A 26,762-nucleotide genomic window follows, 5' to 3' on the forward strand; every position below is an offset into this window, starting at 1 on the left:
AAACAACTTAAGTCATCTAAAAGCCTGAAAAAAAAACTCCAACTATATTCTTGAAACTATCCCAGCTGCTTTATCTCTTCTTTCAATATCAAAAATGTTCTAAACAAAATCAACCAGTTCTGGCCTTCTTAAATTCCTAAAAAGATGCTACAGTATATGTATGTGATCGCATTAATCATCTTTTAAAGCCCATTGTATTTCTTCTTTATTTAAAAATAATAAAATAAATACATATCATTATAAACTATTGTTTTGCATGTTTTTAGAATTTCTGTGGAAGTCTCAGTACATCATCCATTTTATGAGGAGAGACGTCTCTAATTTTTAATATTTAATATAGTCAACCGTTTTCATCTTTTTAAATAAATTAGCCAATAATTAACAGGTAAGAAATGGCAACACACAAACAAATAAAATTGATAGAACAAAAAATGGAGTGAAAGAAATGGATCTAATGAACACAAACTGGGAAAATTTATCTCATGTTAATTTTTACAAAAAAAAATTTTAATTAAATTTGTTTTTTACTCCCTTAAGAAATAGAACACATTCATCAAGAAATAACCTTTTCTTATCATTATTCTCCCTCATTTGCATATTTGACGAGACTCGCTTCAACCACTTACCTGTAGCACTAAGATTTATAAGGGGGCTAAACACAGAGATTAATGAGAATACGATCTAACACATTTTGAAGATATTGTTGTCTCTCCAGTCTTTGGACAGACTACCACGCTGTGTGCCATTGCTGATACAGGGAGTCAAAGTCAAGTGTGAGGCGGTGGAAAAGGACCCCTGACCTACTTCACCTGTCTCTAGACGTACCTGACGGCTGCGAGAATAAGAGGCCGCGGTTGCCAGTTCGCTGGGGGTGCCTGTCCAGTGTACACCAGGGCTCTTACTACCCCTTCCTTTCCAGGCAACGAGAGACACGTGGAGCAGAAGATGGAACCAACGGGGTGGATGTGACTCTCTCTCTTTCCTGGGGGGAGAAGGGGCAGCAGGAGAGCAAGAGAGAATCTGAAGCAGACTCCCTGCTGTGCAGAGCCCACCAGGAGGCCCCGTCTCACGCCCCTGAGGTCATGACCTGACCCGAAATCAAGAGGCAGACACTTAACCAGCTGAGCCCCCCATGTGCCCCCTTTTCTATTTCACCGTTCTCGCATTTGGTATCCTTCCCAGCGGTCTACCATTGTTTTGGAGATAACACAGATTTTTAAAAACCCAATTCAGAAGCTGCTTCTTTTTACTGGGGAGTTAAATGGAAGGATTTTTATCATTTCATATAACAGTAACAGAACCACTTTTTGGTTTAATCTGATGTAAAATTATAAGATACATTTTTTTTGTTTTCTGGATCACCCAGTCACAAGTATCATAATACCTCATGAGAACAATTGCAAAGATAAAGGTAGAAACAGACTTCTGTATCCTATCTCATCAACCACTTGATCAAAAGGAAAATTTGGTCATCTGTGTTGATACGAGGATTCCAGGCCTTTGGGTGCAAACTAAAAACAAGCACTTTGGGCTACAAAGAAACCACAGGCTTCCAAAGCATTGACCAGCAGGAAGTTTGAAGAAAAAAAAAAAAAGGTTTCTCTGCACTGTTTTCAGTCTATTTGCATTTTATTTAAATAGTTGGTTATTTTCCTTTTAGAGGAAAGGGCAGCAAGTATTCCTTTTCCATGTTAATAATAATATTAATAATAAGATACTCCGTATGATAATTGAAGAAAATTCATAAAACAGAGAGATGTGAATCACGTTCTTTTTCTTCTTTTTCTTTTTCTTTTTTAAGATTGCAATTAATCATTCATGAGAGACCCAGAGAGAGGCAGAGCCACGGGCAGAGGGAGAAGCAGGCTCCCCACAGGGACTCGATCCCAGGACCCCGGGATCACGCCCTGAGCCAAAGGCAGATGCTCAACCACTGGGCCACCCGGGCGTCCCATGAATTACATTCTTAAATGAGATTACATTATATTTGTCACCATAATATCTTAACTGCTGGAGAAATAATAGCGAATATATGTGTGAGAATACATTTCTTTAGTATGCAGCTAATATTTGTGTTCTATTTGGATTCACTAATCTCTTGCAATCAAGGGGTAGGTAGCTTCTAAGACAGTGAAGCCCAAGAGCTGGGAAACCGCACTCTATAAAAAAAGAGCACAGAAGTAGGAACCAATAAACCGTGACTTTATTTTCAAATCCACCTCATTGGCTGAACTTGGGTGAATCACCCAATGACCTTAAGCCTTAGTTTTCTCAAATAGAAATGCCAAATAGAAATGCTATTGCCTATCTTGCCGCATCTAATTGTTACAAGAAACAAATGAGAAAATCGGTGTAAAATCAGATTGAAAGTTAAAAAGTGCTATACACTTATTCAAGTTGTTATCAGTAGAAATAGCATTAACTGTTTAATGCCTAATTTTAACAAATAAATGTAAAACTTGCTAGAAATACATCCAGAGTGGAGATGTATATGCCTTTGATGTGTTTGGCAGTAAAATAGTTTTTCTTAAGAAATTAGATTCGCTGCCCTAGGTCTTCAGATGCTCATGAGAAGCCATCATTATTTCAGATGAATGAAATTATAAGCTGAAAGTATAGGGTTAAACAGCACTCCAGGACACTCTCATGATCCTTATTCACTTTCTACTTTATTTTTTTCTTTAAGTTCTATTCATTTAAGTGATTGCCACACCCATGTGGGACTCGAATGCATGACCCTGTGATCAGAGTCGCATGCTCTTTGCACTAAGCCAGCCAGGCACCCCCATCTTCCACTTCCTATCTTGGGTAGAAGTACGTCGCTTGTATCCCATTCAAATCATTAGCTCTTTGAGGACAAAATCCCGTTCGATTCACCTTCATAACTTTCAGAGCCTTGTACAGAGTTGAGAGGACAGCAGCCGTAAGTCATGGGCACCCAGTGCAAGTGAAGCGGCTTCGTTTCAAACCAGCTCTAGATCGACAATACCAAAGGCTGCGTCCTCTTCTGACGGCATCGGAGCCCCCTAAACTCGTCCCCCACTTGACAGTGTTGAGGGCCCCGGGCAGCAGGTCTCACACGTGTCAGACTGAAGTCAGTCTGCACCCTGGGCTTCAGGTGGGAAATAGCTCTGCTGCCCCAGTCGTGTTCCTGACTCAGCCTCCCCCCCCCCCCTCACCTTCACCATCTCAAACCTTTGCCTTCTCAGTTCTTTCTTCTCCGCAAAGAACAAGTACGCAGCGCCCTTTAATCGTGTGAGTTCCAAGTAGGCTCCCGGTGGTACCTCCCCACCTCCCGGGGGAGACGCGGCACCCACAGGATCCCTCGGATTAGAACTCAAATCGATGATCAATATTTTAAAAACTTTGAAATACAAATGTTTTCCATCAGTATCCCTGGTGATAGGAAACCATTGAAAGGCTTCACTACTTCAAAGTACTCGTGTGGCATCTCGTCCCCGTCGTCCTGGTGCTGACCTCCCCACGGCCAGGTGCACTCAGAGAACGCGTGCGTGAGGTCATCGATCGGGTCATCCTGGCCTTGTTTCCAGCATCTGGACTTCTTAGGGTAAACACAGAAAAAAGTAATATCCAGAGAATCTATTAATAAAAATTGTCATATGTTTTCCCAGAGCAAGTTCATCAGAAAAATGGTCCCCAGAGATGCTGGGGGGGAGGGGGGGGTTGAAGGAAGGAGAGGAAGAAGAAAGGAGGGAGAGAAGAAAGAAAAGCAGAAAAGAGAGAGGGAGGGAGGAAAAAAGAACGAAAGAAGAAAAGATTCTTAGAGTCAAAAAAAATAAGAGAAACTGCATATTTGCAGTTTGCCTGCAGATTGACAGGAGATTTTCACAGCCCTTACTCCCCGAAGGGCAGGAATGAGGCCCTGTGGCCCATGGAAAGTTCTTAACAAATATTTGTTGATAATAAATAAATAAATAAATAATACATTTTTGATCCTAAATACTCAGAGAAGAGCTACAGTTTGAAACATTATTTTTTCAGTTTTGCTTCACTCAAGAGTCACCCAAATATATCGGAACACAGAATCGTTTTTTCGAGGAAATCATGTCTTGTGGATCACATTCTGAGAAATGTTGATGGGCACAGTAAATGAAACAAAAGAAAACCTATTTTGCTGTAAAGGTTAGGAAATATTTGGTTTGAATTCTCTAGAATCTTGACTAGCCCTGAAGGCTCTCCTACTTGTATTCGATGGTCTGAGTAATTCCCACTAGAGAGGGATGTTCAAGAAGGAAGTAGAAACCTTAAAATCTTTTAAAATTTGCTCAGGTTCCTGACATTCTGGGAAAACTAACCAGCTCAGTTGTAGGAGACAGTCCAGCTCTGAGCTCTCCAACGGCCTGCTTGCCTCGGACTGTGTGAATACCGACTTACCATCTTTATCAGATTCTTTACGTAAAAATACAAGTCTCATCCCAATGTCAACATAATTTCTTGAAGTTTAAGAACAACAACAACAAAAATCTTGAACATTACTCAGTGACCTAGTTCTGCAAGCATAGGAGGAACTAAGAATCCCCAAAGAATTTTAGAATTCAAAAATCTGAGTTTTCGGGATCCCTGGGCGGCTCAGCGGTTTAGCGCCTGCCTCTGGCCCAGGGCGTGATCCTGGAATCCTGGGATCGAGTCCCATGTCGGGCTCCCTGCATGGAGCCTGCTTCTCCCTCTGCCTGTGTCTCTGCCTCTCTGTGTGTGTGTGTCTCTCTCATTAATAAATAAATAAAATCTGTTTAAAAAATCTGAGTTTTCTATTTTTAAAAGCTTTTTGAAACCAAATGTTAAAAGACATGAATTGCGTCCTTTCAAAAACGTCCACAGTGATCTTATGCATACAGAAGAGGGTTTTTTTTAATTTACCCAAAGTTTGGTTAGCTCCAAATCCTCAAAGGAGACCTGGGTGCTTTTAGTTTTGGAGTCGTTGTATCAAGAGTATTAGCCCCGGGGTCGCCTGGGGGGCTCGGCGGTGGAGCACCTGCCTTCAGCCCAGGTCGTGACCTGGGGTCCTGGGATCGCGGCCAGCAGCCAGTCTCCCTTTTCTCTCTCTCTCTCTCTCCCTCTCTCTCTCTCAAGTAAATAAAAAACCTTCCAAGATGAAAGTGGGCACCATGCAAAGATGGAGCAGCTGGTGCAAGGAGGACAAAGCCACCAGGCTTTGAAGGCCGGGAACCAGCGATGCTCCAGGACCAGCAGGCGTGGTTCCCTGTCTACACTGAGGCCAGGGCCACCTGCAGGGCAGGAACTGGACTCCGACCAGGGGCTGCTGTCACCGCCACCCCACATGCAGGCCCTGAGGACACAGGGACTGGTGCGATTCCCACTCGCAGGCGAGAGAGCAGAGGTGGAGCCGAGACTGTGGCGGTTCGCGGCCCAGGCCCCGCTAGGCCGCAAGGCAGGGAGGGGTTTCTTTCCCCCTTTGGAGGCTTAAAATTTAAATGTGTTATTAAAGATGAGAGAGATTTTTCAGAGATGTAAAAATATACACCCGTGTAAATCATTGCATAAACAATTTTTATCAATTTTCTGGTATATTTTAGGGAAACTGTTGAAAGTAGCCCATAACATCTTTTTTTTTTTAGTCAAAACAACCAAATCATGTGTGAGACGAGAGGTTTCTGCGTTTTACAAAAGCTCAATCAACTTCCTGGTACAAGGAGTCATGTGAATCCGAAGATGGCAAATAATCACGGCTGGTTTCCAACACCCGGCAGTGGGGGGGGGGCAGCACGGGCCCAGGTGGCCGGGGGGGGGGGGGCAGCACGGGGTCCAGGTGCGGCCGTGGGGGGGGGGCAGCACGGGGTCCAGGTGCGGCCGTGGGGGGGGCAGCACGGGGTCCAGGTGCGGCCGTGGGGGGGGCAGCACGGGCCCAGGTGCGGCCGTGGGGGGGGGCAGCACGGGCCCAGGTGCGGCCGTGGGGGGGGCAGCACGGGGCCCAGGTGCGGCCGTGGGGGGCGCAGCACGGGTCCAGGTGCGGCCGTGGGGGGGGGGGGGCAGCACGGGGTCCAGGTGCGGCCGTGGGGGGGGGGCAGCACGGGCCCAGGTGCGGCCGTGGGGGGGGGCAGCATGGGGCCCAGGTGCGGCCGTGGCGGGGCCAGTGCGTGGCCCAGGTGTGGCCTCGGGGCCCGTGGGCCGCGACCCTGGAGCAGCGGGGGCGGTCGGGCCGCCTCATGTGGGCCTGGGCCATCTCCGCGACCACGGAGCACGTGTGGGCGGCACAGGCCGGGGGCACCTGTCCCAGGGGCCGCCCAGTGCATTCGGGTCCCCAGGTCGCCGTGAGTGGCACGAAGTGTGCAGGTGCTGCCAGGCCGCGCAGCCCTGCCCCCGCCTCCCCGACCCCGCCTGACCCCTCGACCTCCTCGCCCTCTTCACATTCCGCAACGACATGGGCCTCTGCCCCGCGGCCGCCGTTTCACTCCTGCCTTGGCCTGGTCCCTTAGAGCAGCAGCTCTGCCTCCAGCTGACCCCTCTCTCACACCCAGCACCCAGCCCCATCCCCAGCACCCTGCCCCAGCACCCAGCCCCATCCCCAGCACCCAGCCCCAGCACCCAGCCCCATCCCCAGCACCCAGCCCCATCCCCAGCACCCAACCCCAGCACCCAGCCCCATCCCCAGCACCCAGCCCCAGCACTTAGCACCCAGCACCCAGCCCCAGCACCCGGCTGACCCGAGGCATCTGTGCGACCATCTGGCTCCTCGCTTCCTCTGGTCATGACTGAAAGGTGGGTCACGGCGGGCTCCGGTGGCCTCTGCGTGGCATCATGCGTGTCTCCCCAGAAAGGGAACAAAGCCCGACAGGTGGAGAACGGCTGGACCGGGAGGCTCCGGAGCGGGCGCCTGGAGACCGGCCTCGGAACTAGGGGCGGCGACAGCCCGGCCCCCCGAGACGAGGCGCCCAGGAGGCCGGCCTCCCGCGGGACCACCCAGCAGCCACCCCCCACGGGGCCGCCGCTGCCCCCAGAATGATCCACCGGCCCGTCCCTGCGGCCTCAAGAACCGGAGCTCCCCGGAGCGGCCGAGGCGCCCACCCCAGGTGACAATTACCCTGCAGCCGGTCCCTGCAGAGCGTACCCACAGACGGCCCTGCTCCCCAACACTCACCTTGGGCGCCCAGGTGCGCTGGGGCCCTGCCTTCCTGTCTCACGATCCTCCCAAAACATCAGGAGTGTTCGGCACCGCGCAGCCAAGTCACATAGATCCCATCACCTTCCTACAAAACCAGCTTTCCTACCTGGCCGCGTCGCTTCTGTGCTCCTCCCGTGGCCTGGGGTACGCCCACCCCATCACGGACCTGTTTGGGGCGCTGGAAAACCCTCCCCGCGGGGTCTGCCCTCGCCCAATTCCCGCCGCCCCTTTCTGAGCCCGGCTCTAGACTCCGGCATCTCTGCGGGCCCCGTGCCCCTGGCAGCAGCGCCCCGGCTTTCTTCAGGTAATCACTTCTCCTTCATCAGGAGACTCTTGGTCAAGGCGACCTGACCTTCAACCCAGTAGCAGCGCCAAGACCCAACACAGAGCGGCACATGCGTCCTCTCGGGCTGTAGATAGTAGCCGCGTAAGGCGCTAATAGGGTCATATCTAATGATTTCAGGTGAGACATTGTAACAGTTCTGGGCGGGGACTCCGTCTGTCTGGACTGCTGCAGTACAGGGGCCCCGTGTTTTCCAAGTCGGATTCTCCAGACTTCGCACCTGTGCACTGCCCCCCACCACCAAAAAAACAAATGACCTTTGAGTTTAAGTTAGCTTTCAACCACAACTCTCTGATAAAACACTGCTATAAAATCCTTTTCTTCCCTGAATTATCTCTTTAATCATATGACTTCTCCGTTAAAAAAAAAAGCTTTCAACAGCTTCCCACAGAATAACGCAAAATCTTTTCTAATGTTTTCCAAGGCCTTTTACATCAAGGTCTCAAACTACCCGTTACGGGTTGAAAAACGTCCCCCCAGACTCATCTGTTACGGTCTCAATCCCTCATAACATGACCTTACTTGACAATAGGGTCACTGTGACATAATGAGTTAAGATGAGATAAATACTAGAGCGCGGTCAGCCCACGATCTAATTTGACTATTGTCCTCATGAAAGAACCTCACATAAAGAGACACACATCCAGAAGGAAGACCCTGTGAAGACCTGGGGAGGACGCCGTTCGCAAGGGATGCCCAAGATCGACGGCAAAGCACCTGCAGCTAGGAGAGAAGCATAGAACAGCCTTCGGGAGAAACCAGCCTTGCCAGCACCTTGATCTTAGACACCTGGACTCCACGCTGGACAATTAGTTTAAGCCACTCAGGTTTGTGGTACTTTGTTTCTGTAGCCCTAGCAAACTACCTTCCTAGATTTAAACTCCACAGCCCCTTACAAAAATAATCTTCTCCAATAGAAATGATTAATTATACATTATCTTTATGCACACTTGAAATTTTTATAATAAGAAATTTTTCTCAAGCCCAACAGATTTCTTAAATCTAGGAACTTAAAAAGCAGATTCCAAATTTTGTGGGGTTTTAATTTTTTCTATTGAAGTTTGATTTGCCAACAGTATAACACCCAGGGCTCATCCCATCAAGTGCCCTCCACAGTGCCCGTCACCTGGATTCTAAATTTTGTATGGCCAAAGGCCCAAGCAATCTGGAGAAGAAAAACAAGTGTGGGGAATGGCCCTATCAAATATCAAGATTTATGATGAAGTTATTTTAGTTAAGACAGTGTCTTATGAACACAAAGATTAACAAAGTGATCAGTGGAACAGAATTGGAGCGCCAAAACCAGAGCCACACACGCATAGAATCTCAATATCTGGCAGAGACAACTCTACAGGTAACTAGAAGAACAGCTTTTCAAAAGCTGTGATACAGGGGCACCTGGGTAGTTTGGTCATTTAAGCCTCCAACTCTTGGTTTGGGCTCAGCTCAGGATCTCAGGGTGGGGAGGTCAAGCCCCACGTTGGCTCCTTGCTCACTGGGGTCTGCTGGAGGTTCTCTGCCTCCCCTCCTGCTCCTCCCCCTGCTTTTTCTCAAAAATAAATACATCTTCAAAAAATGATGCTGGGACAGCTGGTAGTCCCCATGGAAAAAAATAAATGTAAAATCAAATCCATACCTTATGCCATATATAAAAACCAAATTCTAATGGGTTAAAAACACGTATGTGATGGTAAAACTTTAAAAACTTTTAAAGGAAAATATAGGAGAATGTCTTATGACCTTGGGATAGCAAATGATTTCTTAAATGGGATGCAAACTATTAAGGAAAAGACTTATAAATTCTACCATAATAGGATGAAGAACTTCTTTTCCTCAAAAGACACCATAAAAAAAAAGTGACAAAAAAAATCCCACAAACTATTGAGGACAACTGCAACATAAATAACTGACAAAAGGATTAGTTACCAGGATACATCAAGAACTTCTCTGAATCAATAAGAAAAAGGCCAAAACAACTCAATATAAAAATTTCCAAAATATATGGGACAATCATTGCCCTACAAAGGAAAGCTAATAGTCCAATAAACACGAAAATGCCCTCAACTGCACTAATAACAGAGCAATATGAACTGAGGCCACGATGAAGCGTATGATATGCCTGCTAGATTAACACAAATTAGGAAAGATAACGATAATAAACATTGACAAGAATGCTGCTAAGTGAGGTTACGACTTGGTGCAATTACTTTAGAAAACAATCTGGTATTCTCTTGTAAAATTGATCATTCACATCTCCACCATCCAACAATTTAACTCCGAGGTATATATCCTAGAGAAACCAGGAAACATGTTTAAAAATATTCATGGAAGTGTTGTTTCTGAGAGCAAAAAGAGTGGACCTAACAAAAATGTCCAATAACAGAAGGTTGGATAAATTATAACATGTTGACACATTGGATTATTATGTACCCATAAAATAGAATGAATCACAGCTATGTACAATAGGAATAAAATGTTAAAAACAACCTTGGGTGGGAAAAATGCAGACCACAGAAGGCTACATTGAGTATGATATTTTATAAAGCTCATAAACAAGCAAAAGTGAACAGGATGTCATCTAAGCAAATATACATATATGGGCTTTATCACTAATATACCAAAAGGAGGATGGACATAAGCCTGACAGTAGAATTTACCTGGTTGGGATAGAGAAGGAAAGGCCCAGAATAAGGAGGAAATCATCCTAAAAGAAGGATAGTTGCAGCAGCATTGGTAACATCCTAGTTCTTAAATTTAGCGGTGGGCGCAGTAGCGTTCATTCTATGGCTACGTATCAAATCGTACACCGATAATGCATGAATCCTTTTTTTGTACCTAATAGTACATAATTTAAAAAATTAAGTAAAATGTCTTCAAATTCTGAGATGAGATAGGTTAGTTCTATGGTTACATTCTTTGCATTGAAAGCAGGAACACCTGTGGCGCTTATCTTCAGGGATTACGAAGAGCTGAGTCTCTATGTTCATTTTTCCAAGAATATATCTGTTTTCTATTGCTGCGTGACACATTACCACAGCGTAGCCGCCGGAAACGACATCCACCTATTCGCTCACAGGTCTGAGTTCCAAAGTCTAATCACAACCTAACAAACTCTTCGTTAGGGGTCCCAAAGACCTAAAATCAAGGTGTTGGCTGCAACCTGCTTCCAAATTTTTTCACATCGTTGGCCAAATTCTGGTCTGGGGACTGAGATCCCCAATTACTGTCGGCTGGGGGCCACTCTTAGCTCCAGAAGCCTTCCCACATATGGAGTCAGCAAAGGAGAACCTCCCTCATGTGCAATCCCTCTCACACTTCAAACCTCTTTCCAGAAAGACCTTACGCCTTATCCAGAAAGAGCTTGTCTGATTAGTTCAGGCCCGCCCGTATCATTTCCCTATTTTTAAAGCCAGTTGATATGGGAACTTATTTACATCTGCCAAATCCCTTCACAGCAGCACCTAGATTCATACTTGACTGAATACCTGGGAGAAGGTGTGTCCATACCAGGAGCTACGAATCTTGAGGGTCATCTTCAAATTCTACTTCCCGCTATTCCTAATCATCAAGCTTAATTTATTTAATAATTCCTCTCACTGATACGTAGTTTCTTTATGCCTCATCATATTGCATCTATTTCTTTATACAATTAGATTTTGTTTCTAGTCTACTTATACTTTAATACCGATCAGCTTATCTATTCTTGTAGCATCTCCATGCCATAATTTTTAACTATATTTATATTTAGTATGTGATTGACAGGTGTCCCTGTACTTTATTTTTTCCATACTTTGGCTGTTTTTATATTTTATGTTCCCACAACATTTTTAAAAACTAAGCTCTTTGGAATTTTTATTACAGTTAGATATTTTTTCAGAACTTGAAAATTAAACTTGACAAAACTGGAAATTTGGTTGGAACCGAATTGGGAAAAATTGACATTTGTATTAATCTGAACTCTCTCCATTGCTGGTGAAAGAAATCCAGTGCAAAGTAGTTGTTCATATTTGTAGATCATATTAAACAGTATCTGATATATGGTCAAAGTGTCTAATACATATATAAACTAACATTTTTGGCCTTGGCTTAAATATTTTCTCATCAGAGAGGCCTCTGCTGACATTCCACACTTCCAATTCCATCACCTCCTTTAATATTAATCACAGCCTTATTTCTACCTAGTATTTTCTTATTTATTTATTTATCGTCTTGTTCCCACCCATTAGAATGAATGTAAGTCTATGAGCATAAAGAGACTTGTTCTGTATGTGCTAGATATTCAATAAATGTTACAAAAAAATAAAAACAAAGATGTGGGTTTACTGCAAGGATACTGAAGTAACATAGTATGAAAAAAATGGCAATAAAATAAGGAGTAAAATAGCTCTATAGAGCTCAGCCACTAGAACTGGGAACTTGACACCTTCAGGACATCGCTGACCTTAAGGGTTGTCACTGCTTGTCTCTCGGGACTTCATTCTCTGCTACTACACATGAGTTTTCTCCAAGTGGTGGGAAACACGGCTGTCAGCAGTCTGAAATTTATTCTTTCAGCTTCAAGACATGAAAACCAGTGGAGTAACTCTCCCAGGCTCAACTTCTCTAATGCTGAGATGATTTCTGACCATCCCAGTTTGGCGTGAGCACTCAACTGTTGGATCAGCTACCCTAACATGGGAAATGAAATACTACATTTGGCCCAGGCTTAATTAATCGCTCATCTGTGTGCCTCACCGAATCGTGTCTACTACAGCCATCTCATCTATGAATATGGTATATCTCTCTATGTCTTCCTTTTATCATCTCTCAACAGAATTTTGTAGTTCTCTAGATGTTATACCTTTTAAAAGATTTTATTATTTTTATTATTTTTTTTGCAAAAGATTGAGAGAGAGATATCACAGAGGGAGAGGGAAGACAGGCTTGCTGCTGAGCAGACAGATGGATGCAGGGCTCAAACTCAGGACCCTGACATCATGATCTGAGCTGAAGGCAGATGCTTAACCACCAAGCCACCCAGATGCCCCTTACACTTTCTTGTTAACATAACTGTTATGTTTATTTTCATAAACTTTGTGAATTGTAGTTCTTTTCTTTTTCTCAATAATTATTCCTGGTAATATGGAAAATGCATCGATTAATTTGCATTTTTTTAATTGTTTACCTTGTTGAACTTTCTTATTTGGAATGCCATCATAAAAACCCTCCTGTTTTTAATATTACAAAATAAAGAGTCTGCATTCAAGACCTTATACTTTTACATAGTGGCTATCTCCCCCAGAGTTGTCACCTTGAAAGTTGTGTAATTCTAAAACATATGCTCAGTTCCTGCTCCTGTTCCCTGAGGACCTCTTCCAAGCCCATACAATTTCAGCTAAAGTATTGGGCCTTTGCACTGGGTCAACTCTGTTACCCAATCACAGTCAATTAGACCAGGGTTTGGCCCTGAGACAAGGGGACTACTAAGCTCTCCCTGTTTAGAATTTGTGACTGACGACCTGAGATAAGTAAGAAGCACACCTCAGTTATCTGCAGGTACTGAGCTTCTGTACTGATGGCAGAACTCTGGGTTTTGATCAGCCATCTTTTCCCCTCCTCCCCATCACCATGTGCACAGAAGAGTAGAAAAAATAAAAAGGGAGCAGGAATGAGAATTAATGATGCAGGTATGCAAATTACAATCGACTTTGTGGCTCCAGAGGAGGAAAAAGAAAGAGTGAATTTTGATCATTTGTCAAATCCCTCTTTTAGGTATATAAAACATGGTTCTGCTTTGTGTATGTGGATTTCTTCAAGATATTTTTGCTTATTTCAAATAAATTGCCCCTTATGTTAAGCTATTTTTGTGTGGGTTTCTGCTACTTGCAAATAAAGAAACCCTAAGAAAAGAAACTATATCCCATTCTAGTCATTTTTTCCCTTGTTCAAGACATTTTTGAGAAAATTACTCTAGAATTGTCTTCCAAGACTTGGTCATCATCTTACATGTAATGGCATATCATAATCCTCAAAAAATTCTAACAACGAAAATCTTTCAGAGATGCATAACTTACGCACTTGAGATTTGAAGAACAGTCACTGAATATTCATTTTATGTCAAATAATTGGCTTAATTGTTTCATAGTAATGACTTGTTTCCTGAGCATAAATTCCTGGAGTTAGAGTATAAATGAAGTTATGAAGATAAATTCAGGAGTTAGATTTTCTAGGTTCCAATCCTGGCTCTAAACAGAGTAACTGTGAACAACTTATAAAGTCCTTGTGAGATATACAGAAGATAATCTATAAAAAGACTTAAAACAGTGTCTTTCATGTAGTAAGCGCTTAATAAATATTAACAATTATCACAATTACTACTAATAACACAATTACTGTTCTTAGTATGTGCAATGTGCAAATGTGATACGCTACGAGGAATACCTACTGTATATCACAAGGAATTTCTGCCTTCATGGATGCACAATCTACAAATGATCGCTGGGACTTGAAAGGAATGGAAAATCATGCTCTCCTTCACAGTATAATTATGTGAAATTATACATAGTAATGTTTTAAATGGATTAAATGTAAGTGGCTTATATAATACAATAATTTTCTCAGAAGCATCATGTAATGTAGAAAACATTCGGCCCCCTTTGAGTTAAATACCCTTTTAGTGCTCCTGCCAGTAGAAGTGTTTTATTCATGAATTCTGGTCATTCTCTAGCATTTATTGAGCAGTTACTCTATGCCACGTTCTAAGTGCTGCAGATACAGCTATGAAGACAAACAAGGTCCTGTCTGCATGTAGCTTGAGTTTTACTGTATGGCATCAAGCAATAAGCAAATAAATAATGTAATAATTTCGAACACTGAGAAGTGCTATGAAGAAAAGCAAACAGAGCAACAGGAGAATGATGGAGATGGCAGGATGACTCAGTGATTCCCAGGTCTCTGGGGAAAGTGAAACTGAGGTCTAAATGGTGATAGGGACCAGCCTCGAGTCCTGTATGTGTGTCTCACCGTAAAATCTGTTGTGGCCATAAACTTGACCAAAGTTTAATTCCTTTTTTTTTTAAGATTCATTTATTTATTTATTTATGATAGACACAGAGAGAGAGGGAGAGAGAGAGAGGCAGAGACACAGGCAGAGGGAGAAGCAGGCTCCCTGCAGGGAGCCCGACGTCGGACTTGACCCCAGGACTCCAGGATCGCTTCCTGGACCAAAGGCAGGCACCAAACTGCTGAGCCCCCCAGGGATCCCCTCCTTTTTATTTTTTTTAAGATCTATTTATCTTAGAGAGAGAGAGAACAAGTGGGAGGGGCAGAAGGAGGAGAGAAAAACTCAAGGGACCCCCTGCTGACCACAGAGGCCCACCTGGGGCTTGATCACAGGACACTGAGATCATGACCTGAGCCAAAACCAAAAGCTGGACACTTAATCAACTGCACCACTTGGGCTCCCCTCATCCTTATTATTTAATTGCTAATGCTTCAAATCCATTTTTTTTCCTACTAGTATCAGAGCACAGAAAAAACATCTGAATTTAAAGCTTATAGGCAGTTTATACTATTTTTTTATACTATTTTTTTTAAAGTCCATTTTTCTTGTTGCATCTTAGACTGAGCGTGATGATACAAAACTAGAAGGGGGTGCAGTAAACACAAATTCCATTGGTACCCAATATCCTGCCTGGAATGACTGAACCAGCCCTGGAGTCTGAGGGATGGGGAACTTTGTGTGAACGTATCAAGCACAAATCAATCCTCGTTTTTTAAAATTGAAGTTTTTTAAACTTTTTTAAAAAGTTTTTTTTAATTTAAAAAATTTTAAAACTAATAACTGACATATTGTATTAGTTTCAGGTGTACAACATAATGGTCGCACATGGGCATGCGCTGTGGACTGATCCCCACGGTGAGTCTGGTTAACATCCATCACCACACGTGGCTGGAGAATTATTTCTCATGACGAGAACTTTTAAGATCTACTTTCTTGGCAACTGTTAAGTATGCAATCCAGTATTATTAACTGTAGCCACCATGCTGTACCTTACACCCCAATGACTTATTTTATAACTGGGAGTTTCTACCTTTAGAGTCCCTTCACCCCCCGTCACCCCCACCTCTAGCGACCACCAGTCTGTTTTCAGTATGTCTGAGCATGGGACGTTTATTTGTTTTTAGATTCCACACATGAGACGGGGCAGCGTTTGTCTTTCCCCAGCTGATCACCTCACTTTGCATGATGCCCTCAAGGCCCATCCAGGTTGCCCCCATGAGAAGCTTCCTTCTTTTTTCATGGCTGGGTCATACCGCAGTGTATACAACTCCAGGTTTGCATCAGAGATTTTGGCGACTGGTTCCAGTCCTGGGAGAATCATCGGGCCTCCTAGGACACCGGGTTTCTGAGGAAATGAAGTCCTTATGTGATGAGGTGACAATTGCTGTAAATTTTCAGCAGCCGCTAATGCTAAGTTGAGCCGTAGTTATGAGCTTATTCCCAATAAGTCTACGAGAACCTCAGCAGAATAATGAATTCTAGAAGTCCTAGGAAATGAGAAGCAATATGAAAAGGCTACACTGAGAAGGACACAACGAACTAGAAAAATCAGTGAGCCCAGGAACCTTTAGGTTGGGGATCTTTGGCGTCCCCTGCAGTGGACTCCACATTATTATTATTATTATTATTTTATTTATTTATGATAGAGAGAGAGAGAGGCAGAGACCCAGGCAGAGGGAGAAGCAGGCTCCACGCACCAGGAGCCTGATGTGGGATTCGATCCCGGGTCTCCAGGATCGCGCCCTGGGCCAAGAGCAGGTGCAAAACCGCTGCGCCACCCCGGGGTCCCCCGGATTCCACCTTAAGCAGCGTCAGCGCCCAGGCCTCGCCTTCAGGTCCCGGTTTACATGCGCCCCGGTCGCCCTGGCGCCCACCGGGCTCTGAGCCCCCCCCCCCCCCCGGGACGCACCGCACCTCCACGAAGCTCCCTGGGCGCACGCGGTCAGCGGGGGGGGGCGCGGCGGGAGCCCGAGCGGAGCCGCAGGCAGGGAGCCCCGGCCCGTCTGCACCTCGCGGGGCGCGGGGGGGCCTGCAGGGGGCGGCGCCGCGGAGACCCAGACCCCGACGGAGCAGGAGCGGCCCCGCTGCGGGGTGGGCCGGTGGGCGATGCTCGGTGTCCCGCCCGGTCGGTGGAAGCCGCTCTAGGGCTCTAGGGCGGGCGCGCAGGGAAGGGACCCCGGGGAGCCCTGCGGACACCGCAGTCGTGGAGCTGGCGGGGGCGCACGAAAGCTTCCAGGAACCGCGTCTTTATGCTTAGAAATTGGACTTTAGGGCAGCCCGGGGGGCCCAGCGGTTGAGCACCACCTGCAGCCCAGGGCCTGATCCTGGGGCCCGGGGTCGAGTCCTGCACCGGGCTCCCTGCATGGAGCCTGCTTCTCCCTCTGCCTGGGTCTCTGCCTCTCTCTCTCTCTCTCTGTGTGACTACCATAAATAAATAAAAATTTTTAAAAAAGAATAAAACAACAACTAGTTCCTTCTTATTCACTCACTTATTCATTTATTCATTCAAAGATTCACTGAGGGGCTGCTTTATGTAAGGCACCATTAGATGTTTTATAATTCCACATATGTGAGCTTTTTTAAAAATGTATATGATCTTTAACAAAACCAGGTATTTGCATGGAAAAACAAGAACAGTAGCGTTCCTCTCCGAAGGAATTAAGCCAATGATTCAGGGGAAGCTCTGGCGCTTGGCCACAGCCATGGCTCCTGTGGTAGATTGTACGACGGGCTCCAAAGGCTTCTTTCCCTCCCTCAATTTTGCCGAGGGTCATAAGGGGCAGACTGTACGTCCCATCCCGTTGACTTCGGACTTGACTGTGTGACTTGATTTGACTGATGGCATGTTAGCCAGTGTGACATAGGGGAGGAGTCACATGCTTTCCTGCTCGCTCTCACGCCCTTCTGCTACCTTCGTGATGAGCCGGCCCCCAAGCAGGCCCAGACCCGCAAGTGAGACAGGCGGGTGCACGTGAACCTGACCCACAACTCTAGCCAAGCCTACCCCATCCCAGAAAACCCACACGCCTGTCCAGTTCAAGAGACAGACAGGTGGAAGCAGGGAGGGAAGGAGAGGAAGAGAGAAGTAAGTAAACTTAGGGAAAACAAAAAATAAACTTCTGGGCTATTAAGTGAACATCATCATAACATGTAGATAACTTACTTTGATTATTGATTTTTAGGATCAACCTGTAAAGCACAGAAGATTTCAATATGGTCACAACATAGATTATAAATGTCATCAAACTTGATGTAAAAATACAGATGAAAGAAAGTAGAAACTGAAAGGGACAGAAAGAGCAAATACAAAGGGAAGGGAGCGAAGAGGCTTCATATTGAGAAATAGAGAATCGAGCCCACTGTCTATGATGATGAAACAAGCAATAGCTGTACATTATATAGTTTATTTTTTAATTTTTTTATTGTAGTTCAATTTGCCAACATATAGCATAACACCCAGTGCTCATCCCGCCAAGTGTCCCCCTCAGTGCCCGTCACCCAGTCACCCCAACCCCCTGCCCCCCTCCCCTTCCACTACCCCTTGTTCATTTCCCAGAGTTAGGGGTCTCTCATGTTTTGTCACCCTTACTGATATTTCACTCATTTTCTCTCCTTTCCCTTTATTCCCTTTCACTAATTTTTATATCCACAGCAACTTCTTGCAAGATACATCCATGAAGGCAAGAGAAACAAAAGCAAAAATGAATTATTGGGACTTCATCAAGATAAGAAGCTTCTGCACAGCCAAAGAAACAGTCAACAAAACTACGAGACAACCTACAGATGGGAGAAGATACGTGCAAATGACAGATCAGATAAAGGGCTAGTATCCAAGATCTATAAAGAACTTATTAAACTCAACAGCAAAGAAACAAACAATCCAGTCATGAAATGGGCAAAAGACATGAACAGACATTTCACAGAGGAAGACATACACACGGCCAACATGCACATGAGAAAATGCTCCGCATCACTTGCCATCAGGGAAATACAAATCAAACCCACCACGAGATCCCACCTCACACCAGTGGGAATGGGGAACATTAACAAGGCAGGAAACCACAGATATTGGAGAGGATGTGGAGAAAGGGGAACCCTCCTGCACTGTTGGTGGGAATGTGAACTGGGGCAGCCACTCTGGAAAACTGTGTGGAGGTTCCTCAAAGAGTTAAAAATAGACCTGCCCTACGACCCAGCAATTGCACTGTTGGGGATTTACCCCAAAGATACAGATGCAGTGAAACGCCGGGACACCTGCACCCCGATGTTTCTAGCAGCAATGTCCACAGTAACCACACTGCGGAAGGAGCCTCGGTGTCCATCGACAGATGATGGATAGAGAAGCTGTGGTCTGTGTCTACAGTGGGATATTCCTCAGCCGTTAGAAACGACAAATACCCACCATTCGCTTCCATGTGGAGGGACCTGGAGGGTATGATGCTGAGTGAAGTAAGTCAATCGGAGAAGGACAGACATTATACGTTACATATTTTAAAGTTTAATCATTGTATTAATCTGCTAGGGCTACCATAGCCAAATACCACAGCCTGAGTAGTCTAAACGACAGATGCCTTCTAGCTCCAGAGCTGGCAGCCCCAGATCAAGAGGCGGGCCGAGCCGATGGCACCCTGACTCCTGTCTCCGCGGCTTGCACACGGCCACCTTCTCACTCTGTCCTCACAGGGTCTTTTCTCTTTGCGCATATTACCAACGGCTCTTTGTGTCCAAATTTCCTCTTCTTCTTTTTTTAAAGATTTTATTTATTTATTTGATGGAGAGAAAAAGAGAGAGAGACAGCACAAGCAGGGGGAGCAGGAGAGGGAGAACCAGGGCTGGATGCCGGGCTGGATCCCAGAACCCGGTGACCATGACCTGAGCCAAAGGCAGATGCCTAACCCACTGAGTCACCCAGACGCCCCTAAATTTCCTCCTCTTATAAGCACACCAGGGCTGGTCATTTCGACTTAATCACCTCTTGAAGGACCCTGTCTCCAAATACAGTCACATTGTGTACAGGGGGGTTAGGACTTCAACATATAAATTTGGAGAGAATATATTTCAGCCCATAATAATCAATTTTTTTAAAGATTTTATTTATTTATTCACAAGAGACACAGAATGAGGCAGAGACACAGGCAGAGGGAGAATCAGGCTCCCTGCGGGGAGCCCGATGTGGGACTCGATCCCAGGACCCCAGGGTCATGCCCTCGGCCAAATGGAGATGCTCAACCGCTGAGCCACCCAGGCGTCCCTCAAATGTATTTAAAAACATAAATTAAAATAGTGGTGTAACTGTAATGAAAGGTAGGAGGAGGGGGAAATGGGTAGTTTGATAGTATCTAAAATTGAAATCAAGAAATAGTGGTGGATACATATTACTTAGAGATGTAGAGGTGATGGAGGGCTGCCACGTAGAGTCATGCAAATTCTACAGGGTACGACTGAACATGGCAGCCCTGACTGACCACAAGAATAAATATTAATATTAACAGTTAAAAATTAAAAGTAGTTTGCTCTGGGGAATAGGAATAGGATTGAGGAAGAGCAAAAACCACTCAGTACTAGTTTACCCTGAAATCACACACACACATGTATATATATTACTTGGACAAAAAAAAATTAAACTCCAACTGAATAAAATAAAAAAATAAGAATTTCATTACCTCTTTGCCTTCTCCCCATCGTCTATTTCCAAATCTTATTAGCTCCTGAATAGATTGTGGTAAAGTCTTCGAAATGTTTTCCTTGCCTCTCGTACCCTCCAATGCAGCCTGCAATGCCTCTAGAGTGTTCTGTCTCAAATAAAAATACGACCATGTCAATGATCCTTGAACCCCTGTGCGATGTTCCTTGACAGGGGAGCTAGGCTGACTCTCTCCAGTGTCTTCTCTGATAAACTCTCTTGTCGTCACTTTATTTTTTCCCCAGACTAATTGTTTGAGATTTTCCCCATTCATCATGCTCTATCTGCTTTTAGTCTTACATTATCTGGCTGAAATCCTCTTTCCTTTTCTCAATTCCAACACGCCCCCCACCCTTCTCCAACTCATTGCCTCCATTTGGTTTACTCTCTTCTTCTCATCCTATGGTCCCAGGCGATTGGTTTAGATGGAACTCACTACAGGGCTTGGCTTCCCTCTCTCCTTTGGTGAGCTCTGTTTCTTGGTGTTGGCTTCACTCTTGAATCCAAAATAGTGAACTGCACGGTGCTTGTAGCACATTCAGTGCAGAGCGCAAGGGCCTTCCCAAACCTCATTGTGTCCCATTGGCCTTGGGCAGGTAGTGCGCCTGTATCTGAGCCAATCACTGTGCCAGGGGAACACCATGTTCTGAGTGGCCAGTTCTGGGTCCCTGTTCATAGGAGATGAACTCAACGCCATAGGAAGCACATAAACTGAAAATAGGAGGGAGAACGGTCTTCATGGGGAAATCAAGGTGTAACCTCTACAAGGGAAGTGTATGGGGACGCCTGGGTGGCCCAGTCAGTTGAGCGTCTGCCTTTAGCTCAGGTCGTGATCCCAAGGTCCTAGGATTGAGCCCCGCATAGGGCTCCTGGCTCAGTGGGGAGCCTGTTCCTCCCTCCTTCTCTGCTTGTGCTCCCTCTCTCTCTCTCTCAAATTAAGTAAATAAAAATAAAATCTTGAACAAGGAAGTATACAAATACGGCACATACATACTATACGCATATGCCCTAATCACAGGGGCAGATTCCCGGACTTATCACTGAAGACCCAGCACCTAGTGTAGTAGCACTTGACAAATGTTAGGTGCCCAAAATGCTTATGGAATTCTTATGTGTGAGCTATTGCTTTCTGACTAAAAGATATTTTATGATTAGGTGCGTATCTCAAATATTGACATTTTAAAATCAAATCACCCAGTTTATCCAAATGCAAGTTGTTGAAGACATTTCTGTAAATAATAAGCGGTATTTCTGTAGCTGCATGTAAGTTCCAATCCTACTGAATGAGCAAAGTGGAATCCCCCAGAGGAGGGCTGGGGATGATGGACAGAAGGAGAAGGAGAGAATCCCAAGCAGGCTCTATTCCCAGCTCCGACCCAAAGCAGGGCCCGTCTCATGACCCTGAGGTCATGACCTGAGCCAAAATCAAGAGTCAGATGCTTAACTGACTGAGCCTCCCACGTGCCCCTGTCACATTTTTATATACACAGTTGACCCTTGAACAACATGGGTCTGAATGCATGGGTCTCCCTAAACATGAATTTTTAAAATACAGTACAAAAAAAATACACTACAGTATTATAGACCCAGGTTCTCTTCCTTATGGCTTTCCTAACATATTCTTTTCTCTAGCTTTCTTTATTGTAAAAACACAGTATATGAGATATATGACATACAAACTACGTGTTCATCAAAACTTAACTTACTACCTATAAGGTCAATAGTAGGCTATTCGTTAAGTTTTTGGGTAGCCAGAAGTTACGCTTGGATCTTCAACTGTGCAAGGAGATCAGCGCCCCTGACACCTGCCTTGTTCAAGAGTCAACTATCTTGCAGTTTTGTTTGGACAAAATCAAATTAAAATTTGATTTTAAAGTAGCTGACATTTTGGAGGGCTTTTAATTTTATTTCATTTTTTTAAATCTATCTTAACTTAGAGCACTTTACGACAATGCTTTAGAAGAAAATGCTGCTTCGGCATTAAGTTTTTTTTTTTTTATATATATAAATTTATTTTTTCTCGGCATTAAGTTTTACATAAGCTTTAACGTGCCCCTGAAGAAACCCCTCAGACAGATCAAGAGATTCGTAATAGAAGAGTCTGCTTTTTAAATGGATAAAGAGCACATCTGAAGATTTATTCTTGAAAGTGAGTAAATGCAAACAGACCCCTTGGAGGAACAGAGGTGTGCTAAGGGGCATCCTGTCTTAGCAACTGAGTTTCCCCCAACAGCGTGACGCAACTGCTTCATTAGCTGCATGTGGGCAGCTTGATTCCTCTCCCTCCCCATTCCTTGTAGAACCTATCAGGGCGGCTGTTTAAAGCTACCAGGCCAAATTCCTCCTGCACTTCTTCCTGCCAAATAGAACCATAATTGTCATCAAGACGTGATCATCTGTTTCATATTGCTTTGACTCATGCTGAATGAAAGCACCAGTGTGATTTGCCGTGTCATTTCAGCTCTTTTTCTTGAAAAGTAGAAAATATGTGAACACTTCTTTGTATTCCCTTTTCCAAATCATAAGACTGTGAATAAATTAACATTGTCCTATTTGAGGCATTGTACTATTTGATTAGATTTAAAAATGTCTAGAATGGAAAGAGGAGGGAGGAAATTCGCTGGGGGAGGGAGAGAATAAAGACTCTACTTAATAGAATATAAAAGCTTTCACAGGCCAGAAATGTCCTGCCCAGTATGGTAGCATCTATCCACATGTAACTATGAACTGTGGCTAATCTGAATGGCAATGTCCTGCAAGTGTGAAATACATATAGATTTTTCAAAAATTTAGGACAGAAAAAGAACATAAAACACCTCATTAATGCCTTGTATGTTAATTATCTGTCGAAATGATGTTGTTTAGATGTAATGAACTAAATAAAATATACTCTTAAAATTCATTTCACTTGTACTTTTTAAATGTGGCTACCAGAAAATTTAAAAGTGTGCGTGTGGCTTGCACTGTGTCTCACATCCTATCTCTATTGAACGGAGCTGGTCCCCAATTTACATGCCAAGAAATGAGAATGGTCAGATGAGATAGAAGGAAAAATAAAGTCACATTTAACAAGCATTCTCAAATGTTATTTCTGTTCCAAAAGGCTTATTTGAGGAATATTTGTCTCTCTAATAGAGGTCAGGGTAAAAGCGGGTAAATCTCTTTTCAGTAAAGGAGCTACTTGTTTTTGCCAGTCTGGATATCTATATTCCCTTTTTCTGGTAATAGGGCCCTGGTATCCCTTTGAGGAACCATCTCTCCCTGATTTTGAGTGGATGTGGTTTGGGTGAAGTTGACTCATAATGCTGGAATTCATCATGTAACCCAGGCCTAACCAATCAGAACATCTTACTACTTTGGCCATAATAATTGGCTCAGGAAATTGATAAAAGTTGGTCAACTGTGAAACACCTCTAGATTTTGGGGGAACTACTAAAAAAGAGGTGTCTGGTAATCTGGTGGATTAAGTCTCCAACTACTCATGGCCATCTTAGCCAGCATCTGGGGAGAGCTGATCTAAGTATGAAGACAACCAAGAGGAAAGCAGTGGGAAGGGGCAGAAGCAGATTATTTTTTATTTTTTTAATTTTTTAAGATTTTATTTAATTATTCGTGAAAGATGAGAGAGAGAGAGTGGGGCAGAGACACAGGCAGAGGGAGAAGCAGGCTCCATGCAGGGAGCCCGACGCGGGACTCGATCCTGGGTCTCTAGAATCAGGCTCTGGGCTGAAGGCGGCGCTAATCCGCTGAGCCACCCGGGCAGCCCCAGATTATTTTTGAGTACCTGGATCCACTCTCTGACTAAAGCTACCATCTTGAATTTTTCTAGAATTTTAATAAATTCCCTTCCTTGATCGAACCTATTTAATTTCTGAATTCAAAACAAAGTAATCTATTGTGAAGGGATTATCAAATGAGTAAACAAACTGCATTCATAAATTCAGTGAACACTCATAGAGGTTTGTCTATGTCCAAGCAACTGTGTTGGGTGCTGATGGAGGAGGGCACAAAGTTGTTTACTCTTAGCACCCATCCATCCACCTATCCGTCTACCGAGGAAGCACTCACTGAGATCCTCTTCCATGCCAGCCACTATTTTAGACATTGGAGAAACAGAAATAAAAATGCAAAGTGACAGACATTGAGTATCTTTTCTATTTTCTAAGTCATCTATGGGCCTACTACTAGTTCTTTTTGCTCTCTCCAACAGCGCTCCAGTTTCCAATTTTTCATAAATCAAACCTGTTATATGATTTCTGCTCCATTTTTTTCCCAGGAAATTCTTCCTTGGATTCCTCCATCTGGACTTGCTTTCAGGCTCTGCTGCCAGCTGTCCTCTGTGACTGCCCTTCTTCATCTTAGGAATTCCCTTGACTGGTCTCTTCTGTTGGAGTCCCTGTTTCCGTGTCATGAAGAAGCATATGCAAGTAGCATCCTGAACAGAAGCATATGAGAGGAAAATGCTATGAGACCTTGCAAACCTGAAAAATCTCCAATCTATTCCCATAATTGACTGATAGTCTGATGATTTTAGGATTCTAAGTTGGAGGTCATTTTTAAAGATATGGTTTCATTGTCATCTATTGAGAAGTCCAACAGTATTCTGTTTCTTATCCATTGTATATGGTCTACTTTTGCTCTCTAGAAGTTTTCTTAATTTCCTCATTATTCCTGGGATCCTAAAATTTCATGATTATATGCCTTGGAGTAAAACCTCTCAATATACAGGCTCAACTTCTCTTTTATTATTTCTCTGATAACACCCTTCCCTCAATTTGCTCTGTTCTCTCTTCCTGGAACTCATGTTGGTCAGATCTTGAACTTCCTGGATTGATCTTGAAATTTCCTTATCTCTTATTGTCTGTTTTATTTTTTTTTTTTAAGATTTTACTTATTTATTCATGAGAGACACAGAGAGAGGCAGAGACACAGGCAGAGGGAGAAGCAGGCTCCACACAGGGACCCCAGGATCATGCCCTGGGCCGAAGGCAGACGCTAACCAGCCGAGCCACCCAGGCATTCCTTATTGTCTGTTTTAATGCGACATTGAAGAAATATTCTATCTCAACACTTCTATTGAATTTCATCTAATTTCCTCTGACATATTTTTAATTTCCAAGAGATTTTTCTTGATTTCTCTGTTTCCATAGCATCTTGTTTCAAAGTAATTCTTGTTTTACTGATGCAATATCTTCTTTTATCTCTTTGAGGATGTTAATTAATTAGAAGTTTTTTTCTAATAAATAACTCTTTAAAAAAAGCTCTCTCTGAATGAATAAATAAGTAAATCTTTTTTAAAAAAAGTTTTTTTCTACTCCCTGAATTTTCTGTTTTTCCTGAATTACTCTTATCTGCTTGTTTTGGTCTCTTTCAAGTTGGATATTTTCCTCAAATGTCTAAGGGCTCTTGGCAGCCAATGCATATTTATGAACGAAACCCTTAATCATTCATTGGATGCTCTGTGTACATGGGTGGGCCGTATGACTGGTGGACTTTACTGAAATGTGATAAGGCAGGAAGCCAGTTTTTCATTGGGGAGATTTTTCAAATGTTCCATCTGTAAGTCTTTCCTATACTTTTGAATTTCTCTTGAGAAGGATCTTTAGTTTCCTGTTAAAAAGTACAAGTCTGGTTATGGGTATTGTAGGAGCAAGTTGGGGGCAATTTAGCAAACTTTTACTTAGTAATCTGTGCTCAGTTTGCAACTTTAACCCCTCTTCTACTATACTTGGTCTCCTCAAATCCATAATCTCTCCAGTCCAATTTCTCCAAAGAACAAATTTCCTATTTCTTGCAGGCATTGGAATAAAGCCTGACTGCACCTGGAGGCGAGGGAATCTAGAGGAGGTAGTTCTCACAGCTCTTCACACAACCTTTCAACTAATCCCGGGCTTTCAGCCCTATTTCCCACCTCAACCTTCTGCCTTGTTAATCTATTTCCTGGGAACAATGGAGAAGGAAATCATGGAAACTAATGATACTCAAAATAGTTGCTGAGTTTTGTATTTAGATTTCTTTTTCTTTCAAGTTTCTGATGTAGAGCTTAATGACTTTAGTGTATAAGAATAAGATCAGGCAATTTGGCCTATTCAATTTGAAAGCTTATAACAGGATAATATTAGACTATTCTTTACCTTCCATAGTTGCATAAGTAATCATTAATTATAATTTAAATTTTATATTATAATTTAAATTTTCAAATATGATATAATTTTGACATACTTACTAAGCTAAAAGGTGCTAAAGCTATACCAACTACACATTTTTAATTCCATCTCTACTTTATGAAGGTAAATCATAGTATAATTTAACTGCTTCTTTCTTTTCTACCTTTATTTCACATCTATTCTCTAAGTGGATATTAATATGGGCCACTATCATATTCACTGTTTAAATATATATTTTTCTGATAATATTTAAAAATAAACTTCCTCAATCTACTAGAATCACTTTGGAGGTGTACTGATGGCCTCTTTTTTTTTTTTTTTAATATTTTTACTTATTCATGAGAGAGAGAGAGAGAGACGCAGAGACACAGGCAGAGGGAGAAGCA

At 43.6% G+C, this 26,762-nt stretch overlaps 1 protein-coding gene across 3 annotated transcripts in view; it reads right to left on the reverse strand.

Annotated features, from left to right (window-relative positions):
* Positions 1 to 2,007: 2,007 nt before the first annotated feature.
* LOC121488670 overlaps positions 2,008 to 26,762 on the reverse strand; it is a 30,071-nt gene continuing 5,316 nt past the window's right edge. Inside the window, exons 2-4 of one of the 3 annotated variants that reach the window (XM_041751018.1) lie at positions 24,452 to 24,644; positions 20,190 to 20,318; positions 15,762 to 15,871 (exon numbers count right to left, since the gene is read on the reverse strand). In XM_041751018.1, coding sequence (XP_041606952.1) covers positions 20,212 to 20,318; positions 24,452 to 24,644 — 300 coding nt within the window. In that variant the 3' untranslated portion in view covers positions 15,762 to 15,871; positions 20,190 to 20,211. Of the gene's footprint in view, positions 3,563 to 15,761; positions 15,872 to 20,189; positions 21,036 to 24,451; positions 24,645 to 26,762 lie in introns of those variants that run through there. The other 2 variants (XM_041751021.1, XM_041751022.1) reach the window with 2 other exon arrangements.

Source organism: Vulpes lagopus, chromosome 4, assembly GCF_018345385.1.
Source record: "Vulpes lagopus strain Blue_001 chromosome 4, ASM1834538v1, whole genome shotgun sequence".
NCBI classification, from domain to species: domain Eukaryota; kingdom Metazoa; phylum Chordata; class Mammalia; order Carnivora; family Canidae; genus Vulpes; species Vulpes lagopus.